General features: G+C 37.2%; 1 protein-coding gene across 2 annotated transcripts; it reads right to left on the bottom strand.

Annotated features, from left to right (window-relative positions):
• phf2 (PHD finger protein 2) lies at nt 1-22,884 on the bottom strand. Of its 2 annotated transcripts, none has more exons than XM_026275578.1 (22): nt 22,354-22,884; nt 16,632-16,717; nt 15,348-15,462; nt 14,948-15,108; nt 14,695-14,836; nt 14,170-14,356; nt 13,811-13,973; nt 13,627-13,714; nt 13,074-13,180; nt 11,784-11,875; nt 11,607-11,696; nt 11,132-11,461; nt 10,877-10,996; nt 10,013-10,128; nt 9,650-9,828; nt 8,884-8,951; nt 8,165-8,334; nt 5,622-5,899; nt 4,111-4,206; nt 3,918-4,027; nt 2,512-2,806; nt 1-2,309 (listed from the first exon to the last, which is right to left on the bottom strand). In XM_026275578.1, exons 1-22 carry the CDS (start codon nt 22,449-22,451, stop codon nt 2,221-2,223), a joined length of 3,180 nt encoding a protein of 1,059 aa, XP_026131363.1. In that variant the 5' UTR covers nt 22,452-22,884; the 3' UTR covers nt 1-2,220. The 2 variants fall into 2 exon arrangements, with proteins under 2 accessions (XP_026131363.1, XP_026131362.1); XM_026275577.1 differs by having other exon boundaries at nt 5,622-5,920; nt 22,354-22,883.
• Between the last annotated feature and the right edge of the window lie 1,603 nt (nt 22,885-24,487).

Genomic DNA, 24,487 nt, shown 5'->3' with positions numbered 1-24,487 from the left:
TAGATATATGATCATTTAAAATGCAGTCGGGAAAACAAGTCAAAAAATACAGAGTGCACTACTAACAAATGTATCATTCACTGCCATGAAACAGTGGATGCATTTAATTGTTTAAACATATAAAAATAAACCACAACAAAGCAACACACATTTTGTACAAATTAAAAACCTGAAATAGTTCAAATGACAAAGATTCTGAGTTTCGAATCGGAAAGGTGGATACAAGATTTACATCGGTAACTAAAACACCGCAATTTATGAGCACAGTAAACCTGGTTAAGAATGTACATACTCTATTACCAAAATAAAACTCATGGCATGATGAAAATAGCTGCTTGATAATAATAACAATAGTAATGTGACATTTTGTATTGATGAGCAGTTGCACTTGATTTGATAAAAACAATAAAGACATAGTTTTGCTAAGATGAAAAAAAAGGAACTATTGCCCAATGTTAATGATAAAAGTGTCCTAAGGGGCTCACAAACTGATAAAAATGTGAAACAAAACCTCTTAAGAATTTTACAAGTATAAAAGGCTACAAACATTAATAAATTACATCACTGACACAGAAAACACTTCACAAGGTGCTAGTAAAATAACTTTAAAATCCATCAGGGGTATTTTAGCTCAAATGTCAGGCTGGTCGTAGAAGCTTTGTTGATTTTTTTTTTTTCTTCTCCCCCATCATAAATGAATCATAATACACATGGTTTTCTGCATGTAAGGCCATATGAGAATAAATGTTAAACTGTTTATTTTGTTCTCCAGGCAACACCTTTTGTCTTATGTAACAGAATGAAATGAAAACAAAACCATGGTTAGAAAAAAGTTCAGCTATTGTGTATCTAACAAAACATTTGTTTAAAGTAATGACTATTTCTATATCTTTTTTTTATATATTTGTCTGTAATTAGCAAAAACTAGTAAAAATGTATAATGAAGTATTAAGGAAAAAAGGATACAAAAAGTAGTCATTTAAAAAGCTATATACAGGCTACATTCTACATACATGTGAAGCAATATAAATGCATATTTTATTCTGGGGTAATTGGTGCTGCCTGTGAAACAAACAGAAGAGAGAAAGTATCCCCATGTAGTGAAATGTCATGGATGAGGCTTATCATCAGAGCTAGAGATTTCATTCATGTAGTGTTACGTTGTTTTTGGCGAGTGTTCTGTAACTGTAATAAGAGCTATGTTAAAAACCCAGTATGACATAAAACCTGACTGTAGTATCTAATGTCTAAAAACAACAGAAATACATAAATAACATTTTTAAAGACGTGCTAACAATTAATTTTATTCCATGGGATACGATGATTTGCCTAACCAACGGGGAAAAAAATAAGGTTTCAAAAATATGGTTTGTTATCGATATGCATGTTTAACAAAAACACAAAAACATATTTTTTTCCTATATTTGTAGAAAAAAAAGCTGTCGTTTTATAATAGCTGTGAAGATATACATTATTACTAAAAATATGAGTTCATATTTGTGCTTCACTGAAGTTCTGAAAGTGCCTCAGGGATTAAAACTACCTATGACGTACAATTATATTAAGTCAATAAATATTATCTGCGATAGTGCTTAGCAAACAGAAAAGTACTTTTTCAGTTGTCCTGTGTAGGTAATGCGTATAAAAATGCTTTTTTGCTTAATGATTAAGGAAAGTAAATTCCAAATGGGTGATATTAAAATCAGCCGGCAGTTACTGTGAAAATGTCATGTCTTTAGTAATACTTGTTAAAAAATAAAAAAAAGACAATGATAAGCCACATCCAAAAAGCAAAAATTAATTTCTTGTTTGTCAACCTTCCACCACAACCCTTTCCCCTCATCAAAACAATGCATGCAACTGGAATACATGCAAGGGATACTTTCTTTATCTTGGAATGACTGCTATGTACTGGATCTTATTATATATTAGCAACCCCTGATAAACTGATAGCTGTAGTAAAACAAGATCAATTTTTCTTACAAAATATTAATAGCAGGTATTCTGTACATTTTTAATATCCGAAAGTTATAAAGTAAAAGTAGAGGCAAAAACCTATCTGAGCTATGTTCTTCTTAGAAATTGAAAACTTGTGGGATCCTGTTCACATTCCTGTCCGTTTCAGTCCTTATGCTCTCATCCCGGCTTGTCGAGGGAGGGAGGGATCAGTCCACGGGTCCATAAACATCAGGAGAAAGTCTGAGTCATCCACTGTCCGTGTTACAGCAGAAGCTTGCCGTTACGATGTATCTTTAAGATTTTTCCAAGTCTCTGTTTGGCCGTTGCCATTCCTTTCTTTAGCCGCTTGGCTGTGGGCGAGACGAAGCAAAATGGTTAGCATATGCAACAACAACTTTGCCACCCTGTGATCACGGCAATACATTATTAAGCCACAGCTGTGTCAATAAATTATTAAAGATCCCAAAATTGCCAGTGCAGCATAAACAAACCTTTAAACATGAATCAATACTCATCACAGAAGATCTTATTTATGTTTTGGCCTGAAATCACCTTTGGCGTCTGTCGAGTTCCCACGTTCAACTTTTGCCGGCGGGACAGATGAGGTGTTCTGAGATGACGATGATGATGAAGGCCGTCTCTGGCTGAGGAAGACTCCGGGGGCCATGGGTTGCGAGCTGCCGGCGGTCTTGCTCGTTCCAGTGCTGTACTCATGGTCGCCCAGGTTGGTCTCAGAGTCCGGGGTGGGTTCTGGAGAGCTGCTGTCCTGAGAGAGTTTGAGAGGCTCCTCTACAGCCACGGGCTTCTTTTTGGTACTCTTTTTCTTCTTCTTGATCTTCTGCTCCTCCTGTAGCAAGAACTAGTTAGTAGGGCCATTTAGCAAAATCGGTCTTATAGATGTTTCTATTAAAAAAAATGGAAGCTTTTAGAAAGGATTCAGAACTTCTTGGTATTCATCTCTTTTTCTGTAATGAGACTCGAGCTGCATGAACTCCACAAGTGTGTGTAAAACCTGAATATCATGTTCTTCACGAGCTTGTTATGTGCTTAAAGACTCAAAGGAGTACACATGGTCAATGCCACAAATTTGTGACCATAAACAGTGCAAGATGTTAATTATCTCTTCATTGTGCATCAAAATTATACAAACTATATGTCCAGGATAAAATGTACATGTGGTCTCAGGCATTTGAACTGTAAATTAATGGCATGGTGCAATGCAATGATTCCAAAATGCAACAACCACAAAATTTTAAATAAATTAATTTCTTTTACACAGTATTTACTAGGGCTATACGATTGGGGGGGAAATGCCAATGCAATTTCTCTAACAGATTTAATAAGATTAGGTTTGCTGTGCTTGTTGTAAGGCTGCAGAATTAGGCCCAAATTTAGGGGCTATCAACATTATTACAAAATAATATTAATAAAATTATATGAATATTAATATGATTTTATTCTGATTATTATATTACTATTATTACTAACTAAAATACAAAAGAATACTATTCTAATATTTTACTGTGATAAAAAATGAGCATTTCAGAAAAAATATAATAATTTTATTTAACAGTACAACTGTAAAATTGCCATGCTAATACTAGGTGTCTTCATTTTCAAATTTGAATCCAATTTAGCTTTTATTTTAGTGGAAAGCCACAGCTTCTCATTTGCTGATAACAGTCAGTGAATAAACACATTTTATTACAACCTTGAAAAGATGGTAGATATATATTCCCAAATACATGTTATAAGCCGATGAAGAATTGGAGTTTGTGTGGATCATGAGCTGCGTGCAATGAACACAGTGCAGCAATTCACTTTGAAACACAGCACATGTTTATGTAATGAATTAAAAAATGTTTTTTTTTTTTTGCGAATTTAGTTTTATCTATATTAATTGTGCATCCCTAGAATTTACTTTATTTAAAAATAGAAACATAATAAAATGCATTCACCTGATGAGACAATTTAGCTGCCGCAGCTGCCAATCCTGTCTCTATGGATGCCACACGTGCCCCCTCCCGAGCAGGTCTTTCCTGTCGTGGTACAGTGGGCCCAACTCGTGCTGCAACAGTATGAATATAATCCCATGTGATTCAATTTACATTATAGACAGATTCCCACCTGAAACTGTAAACTTTGCACTACCTGTTGGACTGTATGGAGTGTCATCTGTATTTTTCCTTTTTTTCGATCTCGATTTGAAAATGGGACTGTCCTCTTCAGATTCCAGAGATGGATAAACTGAAAAAAAAAAAACCAACAACAAAAAAAACATTTTATTTTGATTTACCGTATTTTTGGACTATAAGTCGCACCTGAGTATAAATCGCATCAGTCCAAAAATCCGTCATGATGAGGAAAAAAAAACATACAAGTAGCACCTGACTATAAGTCGCAGGACCAACCAAACTATGAAAAAAAGTGTGACTTATAGTCCAGAAAATACGGTAATGCCGTATCAGAATCAAAGGCTATACATTCATGGCAATTAATATAGAGTAATAAGAGTTATACATTTAAAATAATCATAATAACAACAATACTTCAATAGTTTAGCAATATTATATTTTTAAGCAAACAAAACAAACAAAAATAAATAAATGAAAATGCATGGTAATTCTAACCACAAATTCTAAAGATGCCACCATTTTCATTCCTTTTGGAACGTCTTTTCTTTTTTTTAATTCCATATGTATGGTTTAAAGTCGCTAGAGAAAGCAATGCAAATGTGCACTGTCGAAGCACATTCGTTTTAAACATATAGCTTTGCACGATAAAGGCCCTGTTTTTGCACTCCATAAACTACAGTGCTAAGTATTTTCTCATTGGACAGGATGTTAGCGTGACACAGATGTACGGCAGCTGTTCGTTGCCCTGCCTCTGCCTGCATGCACCTAGCTTCTTTGAACTCAACTACTCAGGAACACGCAATTTCCAACAATTAAATTATCAAGACAAAGAAAAAAAATGTTTACAGAAAGGAGGAATGCCTGTGTGTTTGATAAAACTCTCTCTTAGTGTGAGTCCGAACGGGAATGTGCGTGCTAGTAATGACTAATTAGGGTATCAGATCAAAAAGCATTTAAAACAACAGTTTAAAACTCATGCTAATGGATTATTAACAGGCTACTAATGGTCTTGCTGTTCTTGGAATGGGTTCACAAAAGCTATAAAAGAGACCACTCAGAAGGGGGGATTGAAAAGTTCTAGCTGAGAGTAAACACGCCTGTCACTTTGCCGTGAATGAGAACCCTTAAGTCAAAATCAAACTCTAATCAGAACACTGATAGAGCAGATTTACAGTTTGGCTTTGCTCTAAGGGCACCTGGGCAATTCCAAGTCATCATGAAACATCCTTGACAAATTGTCTCAGAGGAACTAATTGGTCTTGATAATAGTGCAAACAAGCTATCCAAGATGAAGGTATGAGAGAATTTCAATCTGTTCTCCAAATGGGTTCTTAAAGGGATAGTTCAGCCAAAAACGAAAATGTGATCATTTACTCACACTCATGCCATTCCAAACCTTCCAACTTAATTGCATGTACAAAAAAACACTTTTTCGAAATATCTTTTGGGTTCCTCAGAAGAAAAAAAGTCAACTTTGTGTGAACTGTAGCTGTAAGCACAGTAAAAGAATAAGTTTGAAGAACTTACCGTAATCAGAATCCTTAAAGCAAGCTTCCAGGTGGTCCTGGTCATCATCGAACATATCCAAGCTGTCCACGCTGCTGCTCTTTTGCGTTTTCTTGGGCAAGCGTTTGGCCGGTCGCTTGCTGTTACCCCCTGCTCCGGCCACGCTGCTCTGCTTCTTGCTGGCTGTACTGCTGTGCGAGTTGTTCTTTGCTTGGCTATTGCTCCAGGACGTTTGCAGACAAGAGTCTGATGACTGCAGGTTAGCCATGGACAGCATGCCCTGGATGGCCTCCTGTGTGCTGGGGGATGCAGGTGGCTGACTGTAAGTCCATCAATGAGAAATACACAACACACACGTACATTACTCCGAGTGTCAGTGGCAATGAGAAGCGATTCGAATTTTAGGTAGTGAGTTGTGTGATGGAAAGCAATGAGGTTGGAGATGCACACTTAAAGGTGAAGTGTGTAATTTCTGCACCACTAATGAGTCTGACAGATTTCCCAGACAAACTGTCCCCAAAAATTAATCATTTAAAGTCCACTCATGTTATTCTGCTTAAGATGTTTTTTCTTTTGACATGTTATCTTAAGAGTTTTTGCCATTATTTAAATTTTGGTTTTAGTATAACATTATAATACCATTTATATTTGTACTTTTATAATTTAAAGAAGAAACAAATCCGATTTATAGTTGACATTTGAAGCTTAATATCATAGAAAAGCACTAAAGGTTTTTAAGTTCGAGTGTTTTCAGCTTGTTTATTTTCATATAAAAATATGGCATGTAGTTGCATCAAGCAATGGTATAAACATCATTTAATGTAAATTGTGATAATCGTAATTAATAATCGCAATTACAATTTCAAGGGATTAATCGACAATTATGATTTTTGTCATAATCAAGCAGCCCTAAATATTATACATTATTATAGTATAATATTTTAATACTGAAAATATTACACGCATCACCTTTAAACCACCATAAAAATGTTTGATGTAATTTCCACTGCAGCTGAGGTATGGTTTTGTTGTCTGGACTCAAATCCAAAGTAACCAGTTCGTTGCTAATTACATTTAATGGGTGGGCCTGGTAAACTAACATGAAAACCCAAGTTACGATTCAACACAGGGTATGCCTGCTTTATCTACAATGTCTCCACTCCCATTTATACTGAACCGTCATTCAACCAAAACTGAAAGCACAAGCCGCTTACAATCACAACCGCTTAATCTGCACATCTCACTCTTGCTTTTCTAACTTACCTGTCACTAAACATTCATTTCCTGTTAATCATCATAAATCTCTTCATATACCATAGATCTTTTGGTGTCAGAAGAAGATGTGATCTGAGAAGACTATTGTGTCCACATCTGCTTTTGAGCTTGAGGTAACCAGCAGAAAATACAGATTTAGCCTGTGCAGATTACCACCTATTAAGTGATTAACCAGTGAAGTGGAACAATGAGTCAAAAGCTCGTTTTAATGTGGTCAAAACGGACTGGAGGCATTTCCTCCCCACAATCCTGCAGTCATATGTCAGGTTTAAAAGCACAAAAAAATAATTTGAGAAATTAACATATTTTAGCCATGTTTTCGTTCTCATTTTGTGTTGAGCTGATTTGCAGCTTTCAGCGCAGTGCAAATAGACCATCAAAAATGTGCCCAAAACAGCAAACAGTAAAACGAAGAGGAATGGCCTCAAGCTTTTGCTGTATTTGACAAATTAATAGTGCAGAGGGATTAAACAAATAATGCCAGCACATGTAAACCGCTTATAAAGAACCATTACTTTCACCATGGTTCGACAGATGAAGAAATGCCTGTGCTCGATGTGTTTACAGTCAGTGTGAAGTGCAAGAACTAACAGTTAAGCAGAAATATGACGTGTTTCAGTTCTTTAAGGGTCAGGAACATGCTTCATCATAAATTGTATGTTCCCTATAGCCCTCTGCCAAAGACAAAACATATCCATACTCTTGTCACATTAACAAAGGATGTGCAAAACTGACCAATCGATGGATTGTCTAAACAACTAGTCGCTTAAGGAAGCCTTGTATAATTACACTAGTTTAGGGTCATGTACATCAGATACTAGTCAAGATTTTTCACACAAGACACATTCTTGTGTTCAAGAACAGTTGGGTGGAGCAAAACAGCATGGAACAGAATGCCATGTATTTTTTAACTGTTTTAACTTGAAACAAACACAGTTGGGTGCAGTGCAAGTGCCAAAGATATCTGTCTACATGTGTATATGCATTTAAAACGTTAACAAAAAATAAGCTTAAATGCGAAAATCAACACAATCACTGAAAGCTACGGATTATGAAATGTAATATTAAAGGCAATGCTGTACTATGTAGAGGAAATTAATTTCTCAGAAACCGTGGACCATTCTGATAGCGTCAGCATGTTAAAGTATGCCAAGCTAAAATTCACAGAAGTGACACTCTTTAAAGTTCTGCTGCTAAAAAATAGCAAAGCAAATCTAAAATAACAATAAATAAGAAAATAAGCTATTACGATCCTTTCACGCACATATGGAAAACAGTCATGTGTGTACCTGTTGTTGCTGTAGTCAATGCCGCCCACTTGTTTGCTGGCCTGCAGGAGATCCAGAATCCCAGCTGAACTGCCTCCTTTATTCTTAGAGACCTTGGAGTTACGACCTTTGACCTCTGACTTGGCCTCTGCGTCTATATGGAGAGATTCCTCATCTGATGAATCTGGACTCTGAAATAACAAAAAGCTGGTAAATGTTTTGCCTTAACAAAATACTAATATACCCTGACCTAAGTACACATATTCGGATAGGCATTATCAAAAGTAGACATGATTTTTCTTAGGTTTGTGGTTTTTTTATTGGTATATGCTGTAAGCCCTAAAACAGTTTGCCTGTGGGCCTCTGTCGTGATTTAACTTTCTCACTCTCATTTGAGTCAGTCCACAGCTATTTCCTTCATCAGTTTTGAGGTGATATTTGGCTCAGTTTTGCAGCTTGCTCTCTTTGATTTGTGCCGTATGTTGGTTTAAGCCAGAACATAATGGGTGAATTATTACAAGCCGAGAACATCGGCGCTACGATGTTTTAAATGCATCCAGAAGGAATTAATCAGCTACTTCACGAAATAAAGATCGGAGATTTAGATTTTGTCCTAATTTCTTCCTGTTTACTGTCAATCAGCCTTTTAATGTTATTACCACTGTCTGATTAAAGAGAAATATGATGGATGTTCTGTTAGATAACACTGGACCAGCTATCTAAATAAAGTTTATGCTCACCTTCATGTCCGACTGCTGTAGCTTTGGCTTTTTCGCTGGCTGAATGGGCTCTTTGATGTTTGATAAAACTGTAAATAACATCAGATGTTCAGCATTATTCTCACATAGCATGAGATGAAAGTTAAAAGACAAGTGTATATCTTATCGGCAGGCCAACATCGAATCAGTCTCTCACAAATTTCTACAGATGCATCAGTCAAGTAGCTAAATTAACAGTGTCACATACAAAAAAAACTGTCATTAAATTAAATGCATAGGACAGAAACTTTAACTTCAACTTGAAATTTACCATTTAAGGTTTAACTAATTTATTTATTTTTTACTACATGTGGTAACTTTAAATAATTGTCGCGCCTGTATATCTACTAATGCAAGAAAAAGAAATGTAAAAAAAATAAATAATAATAATTCACTGTTATTGGGACAAAATATTAATTCTTTAATACTATTTAATATATTATTAAAACTATGATTTTACTTAATTCACTCGTCATTGGCAGATTTTATTTTGGGCCCTTGCTCCGCCCCATTTGTGTTTTTTTATTAAATCTCCTTTATTATACTTTCAGATACCAATAAGACTATAGTACTGTTTAACACTCATTTCTGTAGACTTTTGCCTAAAATCAGTGTACAAAAATTTAACAGAAGGCTGCAGATTCCATCTGGGCCTGATTATAAAGTCTATAATAATTTTTGCTCTTAAATGATGTTTTATTTAATCAGAAAATCACCCTGGCCCAGATCGCATATCATAAAACCTTACAGGAAAAGTCTCTCTTGACTGCGTTCTTTTTCCTCCTGATTGGGAATTCGTCAATCTTAAGCTCCCCCTCATCAGAGACATACTCATACTCGTCTCTCACAGGCTTGGGTTTTTCTTCCTTTATGTTCTGTATTGAGCCAAAAACACTTGAATTGGTCTGGGTCTTGAGCATCTTTGATCTGAGAAAGCCAGATGATGGAAAAGAACATTAGTTAGATTGTCAGAAGAGACAATCTGGTGCTCAAAATAAGGGCTGTCAACTGAATTCAAATATTTCTAAATTATAAGTATAACGAAATCATTTGTATTAAAATTAATAACTGTATGAAATGTCAGAATTAAGTTTAATACAACTGCACTTACCCCAACAACTTCTTATTCGACAATGAAAATGCAAATTTATTGTCTTTATGGCTCAGTAGACTTTTGTCAAATTTGTGCTCTTCCTCCATTTTCAATAACGAATCGGGTTTGCTATTCTGAAAGACGAAAAGAAACACCAAACGACAATCAGTGCTTTGAAACTCTTCCTGTCTCACACATTACACAGGTCTTCAACGTCGGCCATGTCCACTGTGATCAGACGTCAAAGACTGAAGCCATTGCGGCTGATGACCTTGAAGACTCTCTAGCAGAGACTCCTCTCCATCTGCAAATGTTTGGCAAGCGGCGAAGGAGCACTCGGATCAGGAGACTTGGAGCAACTACAAACATTCCTGGGCTGTCTGGCATTGAATTTTCCTCCTTGAACGAAAGCCCTATAATGCCTTCCGTTCACCAAAATTAAGCTTTTCCTACAAAAGCCGTCCCATGTTATCCGACAATAATGACACAACACACTCATTTTTAGAGTAGAAAGGAAGGCATATGTAAATACTTAGCTGGCATTTCAGGGATATGACATAGCATTATAGCATTAGGTAAACTCTGAGCCTGGGTAGAGAGTTCTGTTGATTTGATGAGCCGAGAACAGAGAAAGTGACTGAGCCGCAGAGTTATTTCTGCTGATTGCTTTGATCTGAAACGTGTAAACCACTTCTGGATGATCCCCAAAGCCCTATGTGCTACTTTTCAGCTTGTCAGGGTTTGATATCATTTGCATGGATTTTCAAAGCTTTGCTTTCTTATCTACGTTCCAGTGGAGGAAATCATTACGCTTGTGTTACACCACAACCCAGATGTATTCATTACAGTTGTTTCCTTATATTGTAAACCTAACAAACTTACCTTATATTTCCATTTGGCCTCCGTCTTGTTCTTATTATGCTCTCGAATCATCTTAAACTTATCAACGTCGTTCGGTTTACTCATCTCCCTCTCCATAATACTCATCCCCGTCTTTACCAGCTGTGTAATGTGAGAGACAAGAAAAGTTGGACATTATAAATGGATTAAAGTGCATACAGAAAGTTCTAAAGCAGGGGGATATATTCACAATGATTCTGCTAGTGCAGCATCATTATATATTGTATATATTATTACTTTTTTGGGCTGGTCCATCTTGTTCAGGATGTCCTTTGCATGAGATTCAAGAGCTGCCAGACTGGAGGGCTTTTTCTCAGGTAAAATACTTTCTTTCGCTTTCTTCGCTTTCTTTTTGCCACCTTCTTTTACTTTGGGTTCCTTCGGTGGTTTGGGAGCCTTGGGCATTTTGGGTGGCTTTGTGGCTTTCTTCCTGGCTGGCTTATCTCTCGGAGGGGTGGAGATGTGAGCAGGGGATATGAGCTCTTCTGGTTCTGATGGAGCAGACGGGGGTTCCTCTGCTGGGGGCTTCGGGTTGCTGGGTTCATTCTTTATGGCTTTTGTTGCGTTCTGAGTCAAAGACATTGTGGAGAAGTTGTCAACCATTACTGATTCTGACAAAAGTTGATTCAACACGTACAAAAAATTCTCCATAAGATCATTTCTGAATAAATGAGAGTAAAGACAAGTCTCCAACAACTTTGCAACATCTCACCTCTGAAATCCGAATCTCTTTGGCAAGGTCTTTAATGAGCTGCGCTGGCTTCATGTTTTCTGGAAGCTCGTCCTCATGTTCTAAAAGAGCCTTTGGAAAAAGACAAAAGCAAGAGTCACGGTCAAGTTACATTATTTAAATCAGCAAAACTAGTAAAGCAAAATTATCAAGATGTACCTGTTTTTTAGTCCACGATCTGAATGCTCCGTTGACAATTTTGGCACCGTGTACCAGGTAAGGAGGGGGCTGTTTGTTTGCCTTATGTAAACCTGCAAAATGATCAGGAAATTTTGCATCAGAGTCCCATTATTCCCATCTGGATCCAAACACTCATCCAGTTGCGTATAAGTAACATAGAAAGGGCCGTTTTCTAAATAGGCAAATTGGTGAAAGGTCCAACTTTCCTTAAATCATTAGCAGCAATGCATAAGACTGTGGTCGCCCTGTCAGAAATGCTCAGAGCATGAAACTCACTGAGTTGTGGGGAAACATTACACCAGAAATAAAAATGGACTACATTTTCAACCGAACCCATTACTGTTCAATAACAAAGGCCATTCATATATCAAACTGATTACTTCAATCCAGAGCGGCCCAAAAACAGTCGTACGCCTTTTCGGAGCACCGGTTCTCAACATTGATTACATTGGACTGGATACACAGCCACTACAGGAAATATGTTCCACACTGCATTTAAATTAATAACATAAAGTGAAAGCCGAAACAGTGAAATGAGAAGAGAAGCAATAGAGCTGGCGGTGGCCCAGTCGGCCTGCTGGGCCAGGAGCCAAGGTTTTTTTTTTTTTCTCTCTACCTGAGAGTTGAACCCTTGAAAAGATGACCTTGAAAGCTGAGTCCCCCCTCTGAACATTAGATAGCTTGGAGACCAACTGCGGTCTTTTTTGCAATGTGCGCTCTACAGCAATCTGGCAAAATTAAGTAACGTGACGGGGTAAAATGGTGGAAATATAAACAAGCAGTCCAAGGCCAGATGAGGGGAGTTTAAACACCAGGTTGTAATGGAGCAAGTGATTCTGCCTTTTGAAGCTAATCATCTGTGAACTCCACGATGCACCGATCTAATGACTGCAATAATATGCCGCTATCCAGATCCTCGTCATCTGCTCAGCAGACCCGTTCCAGGATCACGCACAAAGCGAAGGGGAAGGAAGCCATTTGACTCTACCTTACGACATTAGATATTTTTATTTCCAGTCCCAAAGTTCACTATTATGGATAAATCTTCTGCTGTGCAGGATGGAAAGGCAATTTTTGAAAGCAGAACCTTTGAAGCCACTTCAGGGGAGTCACACATGGGAGCTTTGCTGTGAATGATTTAAGTTTGCAATAATGTAAATGGTTGCCGTAAAGTTGACACGTTGCACTTTTATACTATTAGTTTGGTGAAACTACAAAACGAACTAAAAAAATATCTATTTATTTTTAAATCTTAAATCAATTGCTCACCTTTAAACCTCTCCAGGTAGTATTTCCCCACATACCAACATGCTGTCTCGAAGTTTGGAAATGGAGTGAGGCTGGCAACTTTGAGTCTTTTTTCCACCTCATATGCCCTGAGTGGAGAAGCAAAGAGAGGATTACTGAAAAGTGTGCCTCGAGAGGAAATCGTGGTCTCACACATGTGAAAAATGCACTTCAGAAGGCAAAAGCATATGCTCTTGACTTCCTCTCTTTTTTTTCCCATTGCTACACAGGCGTGGAAGTGCCAAGAATAGAACAGGGAATGTTTAATGCTTGAGCGCTTCAATTGCATCAGTGTTCACCAGTTGTCATTGCATGGCAAACTGCATGGAATCACTTTAAAATGGCAAACATTAGGCCTTTATAATTCCACATAATAATCACAGTACACATCCACCCCACCATACGTAATATATTTACAGTTCTATATATGTATGCATAGTTTAAACAACAACCTGAAACGGAGATATACTGCTAATCTAACAATGCATCAAATGCAACAGTTCTCTTAATTTGATGCATTGAGCAGATCACTGACCTCATTTGCATCTCCACACTCAGACTGTGGACAAAATGCCCAGAGAAGGCTAAGCAGTCTACAGGAGTCAGTATTGCATTAATCCAACCTGCAATTAAATAAAGAAAAACAACAAAAGGCAATGTTGTTATCTAAGAACTTCATGAAGTCATTTAAAAGTAAAAATGATTAAAAATGATCTCACCTGATGGAATGAAAAGAGTTTGCCCTTGTTTCAGTGTGCACTTGTAACACTTGTCCACTTGGTCAGCAAAAAACATCTCGCTGTGGTTGGAGGAGGACCTCCAGCGCTCGTACAGAGAAAGGTTGGCAGAAGTGGGCTTGATCAGAAAGAAGATTTTCTCTCCCTTTACAACACACAGATGAAATACAATGTTCAACATCCACTATGCAACAGTATTCACTGGCTGAATGCAGCACTTCCTTAAGTAAAATCATGGTAAGCATTACGAATAAAAATAAAAAAAAGTTTTATTATTAAATTCAAATTTGAAATACTTTTCATTTTAGCAATAACTTTGAGATATAACATGCAGGAGTCACCTTCAGTACATGATACCACACAGAGGCGCCTCCACACTCAATGTGGAAGTCTGTGTAGCTGTCTTTGACACATATGAGGCAGTATTTAGACACTTTGGGCTTCCCCAACAACGCATCGTCAGGCCAGTAATTTTCCACCCAGGATAACTTCCGAACTATTTGCGGACTCTCAACAATATTGGCCATTCTAGAGACATGAAAGGAAGAATAGTAAATATTCCTGTTACCAAACCAAATTAATGACACACATTAATTTACTGACATCCAGACTGTGTATTGTACTTAATAACTGCTGTAAAATGCAAACATTTTAATTTTTTCATTATTACTTAGAAAAAAAAACTGAAGTACTGTTTAACTGAGAAAGAAAAAAAAGCGAAATGCCTTTTAATTTACTAATATTTATGTTAATAATGACCGTGTGCATTAATGTATTTGCTGTATCAAAATTGCTAACAAAAATGTGGCAGCCATTTGTATAGAGCATCTTCACAACCCTATCTGACTCTGTATAGGAATGCTTACCTTGTGTCTGAAAACTCAAGGTTGATCACATTTAATACTTTCTTTCTGTTTGTGCTGTAGTAATAATCAACAAATTCCTTTAACTTCATCTGGCTTTGTGTCTGTTTGGTTACATCGACAACATCCACAAGAACATCAGGTCCTTTGAACGAGAAAAGTTCAAATCAGTTAGAACAAACATATTGCACATACAGATATACTTCCATACTGATCATCAGAACATTGGTTTTATTATACCTCATAAAACACTTACCGACATAGTTTTCCACATCACTGATGTAGAACGTGGGCGCAGGCATAGCCATCCCCAGCCCATCTTTCTTCTGGATGAGTATTGGCTCATTGAATCCATTCTCCTCAAGGTAGTCCAACGTCATCTGACTTCCAGACAGCTTGACCACCACATCTTCTGAACTGCAGTGGAAAACAAACCGTCAGCATGTTACCTACAGTCACCTACACAGTTTCTCCAGTACATCATACTGGAATTTTCATCAGTCCGCCTGTCTGGTGGAAAAGTTCAGAGCCTGAGCAAAGCTGATCATGGAGCGCCATCTGCTGGACACTAAATCAACTGAAGGACTTGGACTTTATCAGGAGCACTGGCCCTTTAAATTCTTCACTGGCATGATCTTCACAAAGGTGTACTGTACCTGGGGAATGTCCTGCTGCGCAGCTCTTTTATGAACACCTGACTGCCGTTTTGAACCGGTCTGACGTCTCCACTTTGTCCCGTGTCATGCTTATTCCAGCTCTTTTTCTTTTTCACTGTTAAAATTGTAAACAGATGAAACCAACAAAATCTAAATCAGACACCATGAACACAACTTAATGAAGCAAAAATAATAATAAAACCATCTGCAAGCTACAGTAGCAAATGCATGAATGTACTAGTGTGTACAGAAGAACAGAACATTTTAAACATCAACATAATGGTTTGGTTTGTAACCAAAACTTATTTTAAAGTGAATTATTTTCATAAATTTAAATTCAGTTGGAGGTTTTAATGGGCTAAGTCTGCTTTAGTTGTAAATACATTTTAACAATGATCTAAAGCTTGTCTTCATTTATTAAAGTGTTGGATTGATACAATAAATAAAGACCCTCATCTTTTGTTAATACAAAAATATAAATCTGAAAATGATGATTAATTAAAATATGAATTAAATTGCATCCAAACAAAGAAAGTAACATTACAGAACATTATTTATTATAACCGTTTCATATTTTAATATATATTTTAAAATGTAATTTACTCCTGCAATAGCAATGATCCTTCAGAAATCATTCTAATATACTGAATTGGTGATCAAGGAACCTATTATTATCAATGTTGAAAACATTTGTACTGCTTAATATTATATATTTATGGTAGTATGTGTGTGTGTGCATGTGTATACAGTGGTGGCCAAAATTATTACAACACTAGTATTTTCACTAGCTAAAAAATGGTTATTTGGTATAAAAATCTATCTTTCTATCTTTTGCTGTTGTATGTCAATAGGAAATATCATTCATTAATTTTGCCATTACCGTAATTGCCATTAATTCTGTAAGAAACAGTACAAACTGAGACAGACTAAATCCATAAGAACTGTGGCAATGTCTCCAAGATGCTTCAAGAGACCTATATATGAATAATAAATGATATATAAACACTGAATTCACTTGAGCTGAATAGCAACACTTTTGCCTTTTTTACAGAGCTGTTTTTAGCTTAGCTGAACACATTTCATCATTGATGAATCAACACTGAGCTGAATGATAACCTGATTGTTGTTTAAAAATTCGCTTTGTCTCATTTGACTGTTACTGTCTTGTTTATTACTGTAAAGCTGCTTTGAAACAATCCGTATTGCATAAAGCTCTATATAAATAAAGGTGACCTGACTTGAGTAACACCTAATTCATTCACAGTAGAAATGAAAGATACTTGCAGGTGGATTTGCCGTGGGTCTTTTCACAGTTAGGACAGTGATAGATGTCAATATCTGGTGCTTCATCTTCATCCACTCCTACACAGCTGTAACAGAACAAACAGCATATCAGCACTGAGTTACGCCAGATAAAATCTACTTAATCGTGGTTCTGTAAAACATAGCTGCCATATACTGTGCCTACATAAGTACTCAAAAATCTGGTTCTAATAGAATCATACTCCACTGACAGCCATTCTAAATCAGCCATGGATTCTGATGAAATATTCCCAATGGGAATGTTAACAGATGACTTTCTCCAGACATTATGGACAAGTCTCTCACACATCTATCCACTGCTGCCCCTTAGAGAGGCCCTAGTGGTCTGCTTTGTTTAGCAGACTCAGGCCACATGTCCTGAAGTTTTGGAGGTCCAGGGATAAGTCCTGGTCAATAATCCCGTCCTGCACAGTGGGGATAGTGAGTTTCCGATGATGCACAGTGTTCACAATAATAATAATATCTGTATTACATGTATATAGCGCTTTTCTGGATCCTCAAAACACTTTACATGGAAGGGAGGAATCTCCTCAAACACCACCAGTGTGCAGCATTCACCTGGATGATGTTACAGCAGCCATAGTGCACCAGAATCCCCATCACACACCAGCTTATTGGTGGAGAGGAGACGAAGCCAATCAGTAGATAAATATGGGGATTGTTAGGAGGCTATGTTGGTCGGAGAACAATTGTTACACCCCTTACTCTTTTTCGGAGGACATCCTGGAATTTTTAATGACCACAGATAGTCAGGAGCTCGGTTTAATGTCACATATGAAGTGTCCCATCAGTATACTGGGAAATTAGGACCACACAGACTGCAGGGTGAGCACCTCCTGCTGGCCTCATTACCACCTCTTCCAGCAGCAACCTAGTATTCCCATCCAGGTACTGACCAGGCTCCTCCCTGCTTAGCTTCAGTGGGCAACCAGTCTTGGGCTACAGGGCGATATATTCTGCTGGTATACGCCAAATATGGCATCTAGTCTGATGGCCAACAAGCTCAACTTTCTTCCAGCTGGCTTCAGAGTCTACCACATGCCTTCTGGCAAAACTTCAACTGAGATGTCATGTGACATTTTTAACAGTGGCTTTCTCTTCGCCACTGTCCTATTAAGCTGTGGAAGCACCAAGCTACAGTGGTTGTATCACAGTCAGTTGTCAGTGGTCACTTATTGGCCCTTGACTTCACACAAGTGATCTTCGTTTAACTTTGTTGTGTCTTGAAAATCCAACCGAGTGCACTAACATGTCATATAAGAGGGACAGTCCACCCAACAATGAAAATTCTGTCACCATTTACTCACCCTCACGTTGTCCCAAACCTATTCTCTCTCCTGTGTAACTCTAAAGAAGATATTGTGAAGAACTAAAACATTGTGGTCATCTTCTCTCATTTTCATATTTGTAATTGTTTCACATCTGTTTTATATTGACATTACAAGTCTGATCAGTAGCAACAAAACATTTCAATGGTGTAAATGAAGCAAACATGAAAAACCTCCAAGAAGCGCAAACCTTTTTATAGGCACTGTATGCATTTACGTCACCCCATCTGTAGAGCAAATGTTCTCCCTATAATAATAATAATATAAACCCTATAACGCATTCCTGCCATTAGGAGGAGCTGTTCACGGGTCATGAGTAAATACTGAATTGGGAGTGTCCATTATGGCTCTCCTCCAGTGTGGTATAATTACTACATGCAGTCATATGAATATCACACACGCTGTCCACTCAGATGGTGGGTGGTGTCAGCACCCTTGAAAAAAAGCAAAATCTCTACAACAAAGAGTGCATGTGGGTGTGAAGGGTCAAACCGCCCACTCGTGCATCAGGATTAGCAGTCAAATACACTCTAGGTCTTTCCTCAGCTAATCCTTATCATGAGCATCTGTGTGCTGCCATTAAGAGACCAATCCCTTTTCGAATTTAAGGAGCAGTTTCCCCCAAATTTAATATTGTTCAGTTATTTATTCACCATTATGTAATTCCAGCCCCTTAAAAAAAATCTAATTTTGTATTCACCATTTAAAAAAAATATTTAATGTACATACGTAACATGTTTTTGATAGTGGTCTCAATTTTTGTATACAATACAGTAAAAGCATAATATTTTGAAATAATATTAAAAAAAAGGCATACTCCTCTGATGGCAAAATGGGATTTGATGGTGAAGCTGAATTTGCCATTTTTACTGATAAAGAACACAAAAGTATAATTTTTGAAGAATGTTCATGCAACAATAATTAATAACAACCACAGTGGTCAGGATCCAAAAACCAATGAAAACATTAGAAAATAATATGCATGTGCTATATTACTTGTGAAGTAAACTGTGAAGGTTCTTCAAAAGGTTTTAACAACAGAAAGGTGAGTCAATGAAAGGTGAGTCAATAATGAGAGAATATTCATTTTTGTGCAAACGGTTCCTTTAAGACTGAACAGACAAACGCATTCTCTCTGTCAAATTACATTCAATACAACATGTCTCTTTGTGCAACCACCTGCAATGGATTCGCAGCAGAGCACATGATGGTGATGCTTATTTACAGGCTCATTTTGTATGTTAAGTGTCAACAGTCCAAAGAGTAAGTCTCAAAACCACTTTCCGGAAATAGTTGCGTCTAAGAAAGCATCTTCTCAAAAGCAGCAACGACACCTTCAGTACCTCAATGCAGTTCTTGTACTCTGTTTCATGCCTGAATGACAAGAAAGTAACAATCAAGAGTTTAATGATAACAACTAGATATCTAGAGTCACATCAGTCAAAAGACGAGAATATTCAGAGGAAAAAAAAAAATTATTGAAAGGCCATTTAACAAAATAAATCAGGCATGAGGCCGTCACTTGAAGAACATGTGACTGGATTTTCACTCTGAGACAATGTAAATATGCACTGTCATGAAACATACCAAATACAAAGAAAAAACACCTGTTATTACAGTTTTGGTTATTTGCAGTAGAAGAATAGAACAACAACTACAAAGCATTAAAGAATGTACCAATGATTATATTATAGCAACTCTAAATTATTCTCCATGTGAGGTCGTCCTCAAGGCAGGTGCAATTAGCGTTTTATTATAACATATTTAATAAACTTGCACAATACGCCAAAGCTGCTCTGTTACAGAGTAGCTATTATCGTTAATGGGACAAATCTCATTTAGGATCTGATGCGCCACTTGTAGCTGGCATCCTGCCCCGTGAAAGACGGGAATGATGTCATTTATTACCACCTGATGATTCGAGAGCATACACCCACGACCACAAACACCAGCATGTGTTTCAGTGTGTGTGTGCGTTTCAGACGGCAGTGTTAAAAGGCGTCTTCATTTCTGTTCGCCTGCCAGCAAGCTTGTAGAAATCATTAGATCAACATGTTTATTCTTGATGGATATTTATGCTGATCATAGAGGAACCTTTTGGAATGGATTAAACATTTATGAAAAATATATAAATACTAGGGCTGTTATAGGATTAATTGAGGCAACAACAGGAAAATGTAATATTGTGGAAGTGGAACTACTTATTTATATCTTATATCTTAGATGATGCTCATTTGTCATCTGATCAGTTTCTAAAAAAAAGTTGTTTCTAAAAGTTTTTTTCAAGCCTGGAAAACACAACTTTAACAAGTTCCAGTTTTTCTGTAATTCTGAGGATCGTGATCCGAAGTTACTTAGAGAGGTTCTTCCTACAACTGGCCAGCTGGAAGTCACTTTGAATGAAAGAACTGACAATTCCAAAATATTAGCCAGGCCAAAAAAATTACATAAAAACAGAACAGCTTATCTGTTGAATTCTGTGCAATGCGTTTACAAGAAGTCAAGTGTGTTTAATGGAGCCGAGTGTACACTCCTATCATCATCAAATTAACCAAAATATTTAATAAACTAACACACAAATGGTGAGGGAAGTGATTGATTGTGAATGACAGGCTTTCCAGTACTATGAAATCTGCGGAGCTTTTTGTGCATTTCTGTTTGTCTAACTGTGTCAAGTGTTTTGTTAACTGTACGCGTTCCCACACTTGATAAAGATAGGTTTCACTGTTTGAAGAGTTAAACTGGATTCCACTCAATGATTAGGCCTTGTGAATTTCTTTCATCCATTTACTGGCTTATAGCATTAAGCTATGTAGGTGAAAAACCTTTAAAGATATAAAGATTTATGATATATCTATGAATGCTGCAATCGAAATCTTTCACGGTTCAGCGAAGCAGTCAGATCTGTCAAATTAAATTTAAATATTCATACATATCTTTTAGAAGTGTGACCAGTTTAAATTCAAGATGTATGGCACGAGGCTAATTCTTATAAATATCACTAAATTTTCCATAGAGAATCTATTATAAAGCACATTAAGTTAGCTAAATAACTAAATGTTATAGATAGCATGATACATTTTAAAGCAGTGTGAGTATTTTAAAGCTGGCAAGCATAAAAAGAAGAACCAAACTAATGGCATTATAAGATACTGCACACAAATGTTGCACTAGTGAATGCTTAGTAAAAAGAACTACTATTAACATTCGACTGCATTGTTACAATGTCAAAGTTACAAACCTACCAAAAAGATTCAAATATTTTCTGATAAGACTTCTGTCATAAACAGCTTAATAGCGAATTTTCTGTTAACATCAACGTGTACACACTTTTAAGCCATACTTAGCCATAACTGGTGTCTCTCCTGATCTGAGGCATACCCTCTTTATAGAGGTTACAGAGGTTTAAAATCACTGAGGGCGGTAAATCTCAGACACTCCAACAGAAACATCCACATCAGTGTGGATTCAAACTATTTCTATACAGTCGAATATGCAGTTAAGAGCATATTCGGTCTGGAAAGTCTGAAGAGTAACGATAACTCGGCTCATTAAAGGGTTAAAATTAAACGCGCGTAAAAGTATCAGTCAGTGAACTGGAACGCTTGTTCTTTGTTTACATTGAAGAAACAGCATTTGAAGCCTTTTCTCGCTTCAGTTTCGCTCTCGCTCAGCAAACAAACCAATCAGCGGGGGAAATTTAAGATGAATTCAGAAAAATGAACAGACTCCAGATTGACTCCCGTTATTGGATCGAGCTAAACTCGTTTGCTCCGATACATGCTGCTGTCAGTGATGCTTCCCAGCAATACACGGGAAATAAATCTGAACTTACTGGTTTTGATTATGATGAATGGTTAGATGTCATACGTGTTAAAAATGTACATAGCAGCTCTGAATCTGCAATGTCTGGCTCATATGCAGTCTATTATTCTTCCAGCAGACACCAGAAAGGATAGTTTTTATACAGTTCAAAGACCATAAAGCACTGATGTAGGAGCAGATCTGGACGAATAGGGCGCATAAAGGAAGGTAAAATGTGTAAAAGAAAAGCCATTCGTGTTCGCAGACACCCACGGCTCACTACTACGACAACGTCCAGTCTGAGACGCAACCAAAGCGTGCGATGCACGCAGATCGAGCACACATCGTGGAAAATATATCGAAATGGCTTTACGATTAAGAAAATCTTTTGTACAGTTCACAAAAATGTGTCAACCGAGCCAGCTAAATATAACTCCGCCTTCTTCTTCAAGCGGCCCTCGCTCTTCAGAGCAATACAAAATGTGCGCACGCGAGCAAAACGCTTCCATCCAAATCCACACTTAAATAGTTGAACGAAATATTGCTGTTACCTGCCGTGAAACCAGTCTTTGCAGGCGTCGCATTCGATCATAAACTGGGTTACGTCGTAAGGTAATCTGCAGATGCAATAGACGGGTACAGTCGCCATGTTAGATCAATTCACAACAACAGCCGGAGAGATGGATGGGGGCAGCAGGAACCTCCCGTAACACAAACTACAGCGATATGAAGAGCCGCGGAGCTGCTCCTGCGTCCATTCGAACGTTCCCCCGATCAGACGTTACAATGTTACGATGTTAAAATGTTTCCCGCGCTGCATTGACGTGTGCATGCCCCCTGGTGACTATACGAGCGACGAGACTTTCATAAAGCCCAAGAAAATGCATCCTTTCATTGTAATATTGTTACGTCAGTCTGTAAGACGGGCAAAATCGCCACGGTCATGCTGGTCCAGTTGAATGGAGTTCATTAAACGCTGCGGCTGCTTCTCAGGGTTTCCCGGGACGATAGAAAGACAAAAATCCACCGCCAGGGATCTCCAGCCAACCGTCGAACCAGCTGCAGCAGAGTCTATGACACGCGACGCGTTAATAATGTCTCACGCAGTTATGGCACAGAAGTAGAAGGATTATAAGAACAGAGGTTTAGCTCAAGTTTTGATAAGCTTCTCATTTAAATTTCTGCTACATATTATTATTATTAATGATTAGTTATTAAACACGCATAAAGTAAAAAAAAAAAAAAATTACGCATGCACACATCCATAATACACACACACACACACACACACACACACAGTTTAAGTCAAAAGTTTACATACACCTTGCTACTGTTTTTACATTTAAATTATTTTACCAAAATGAGAGGGATCATACAAAAAGCATGTTATTGTTTGTATAGTAGCCTACTGACCCGAATAAGATGTTTCACATAAAATAAATTTAAATAGTCCACAGGAGAAAATAAGTTGAATTTTTAAAAATGGCCTCAAATTCAAAAGGTTTTCTCCCCCCGGCTCAATGCATTGTTTTTCCTTCTGGAGCATCAGTGAGTATTTGAAACACATTGATTTTGCAAGGTGTATGTAAAATCTTGACTTCAACTGTGTGTGTGTGAGTGTGTGTGTAATATACATATATATATATAGTGAGGTGAATATTAAAATCAAATTTGGTCAGCTGTGTTCACACAGTTCAGTTACAACACAAACGAGCAAATTTGACCTATTGGTGGTGCTAGATGGTCTGGGATAGAGATTTGGTGTAGTGTTCAGACTTCCACCTCTCACTGTGCTAATGTCAACTTCTTATGGTTCTCAAGGGTTCCACAAAGTCAAACTCAGAAAAAAAGGAAGAAAGTTAAATTTGGCATTTGGTTTGCAGAATACAAAAAAGGTCAGAAATTATAATTCTTTTTTTTTAAATTATAAAAATATTTAACATTTTATATTTATACAGGGTTTTCTAGGTTTTTCAAAGGTAAGTCTTGATATATTTTAAGACTCTTTAAGACCAAGCAATGGAACACATCGATATGATCTCTAAATGTATTAGCAGTTCCTCAAAGTTTGAAAATACAACTTCCAACAAAATGTAATCATACTGAAAAAAAGATTTTCCTCCTCAATATTTTTGTTTTCTAGTGCAAATGTCTAAAGATTCTTAAATCAAGATACATACATGTCTTGTTTTATGAGAAATTGATCAAAAAGTGAGTTTATAATTACAACACGAACAAATGTCTGCCAGTAGGCTCAGATAAATCAACTCAATTCAAAGGGAAAACAAGTTTCCATACCCCATTGATAGATGTTGTTCTTGTTTTAACATTAGCTCACATAATTGTATTCAGTTTCTCCAAACCAAGATATCAGATGTTCAATTTGCAATTTTTTCATGCAGAAAAGTAGTGCACTGGCTTTATGAGTTTAGGCTTTAATTTATGGAAGGGTAAATTAAGACTCAAGACCATATTGAAACCTGCAGAAACTCTGTTATCGAACTGTTGTTTTCATGGAGCTTTAACTAAAGATCATGACTTGACAGATTATTCTCCAGCAGGGGGCCCAAAACATCCCCATGCTGTTGCTATAATACTGTGATAGCATGGAAAGAGGCATGTGCAACCTGTAGTAAAAACTTAGGAAAGTTTAAGATGGCAAGCCATCAACCCTTAAAAACACAC

This window comes from Carassius auratus, chromosome 11 (genome assembly GCF_003368295.1).
Source record: "Carassius auratus strain Wakin chromosome 11, ASM336829v1, whole genome shotgun sequence".
In the NCBI taxonomy this organism is placed as follows: Eukaryota; Metazoa; Chordata; class Actinopteri; order Cypriniformes; family Cyprinidae; genus Carassius; species Carassius auratus.
This window is presented reverse-complemented; position numbering and strand designations above follow the sequence as displayed.

What these genes read in the sequence shown, in the direction of transcription:
- phf2 (XM_026275577.1), bottom strand. Translation starts at nt 22,451, where the DNA reads ATGGCGACTGTACCCGTCTATTGCATCTGCAGATTACCTTACGACGTA. An exon ending in CGCAGCAGGACATTCCCCAG is followed by an intron (nt 15,109 to 15,347) that starts GTACAGTACACC and finishes TTTCCACTGCAG; the next exon opens with TTCAGAAGATGTGGTGGTCA. An exon ending in CAGCTAAATTGTCTCATCAG is followed by an intron (nt 2,807 to 3,917) that starts GTGAATGCATTT and finishes TTCTTGCTACAG; the next exon opens with GAGGAGCAGAAGATCAAGAA.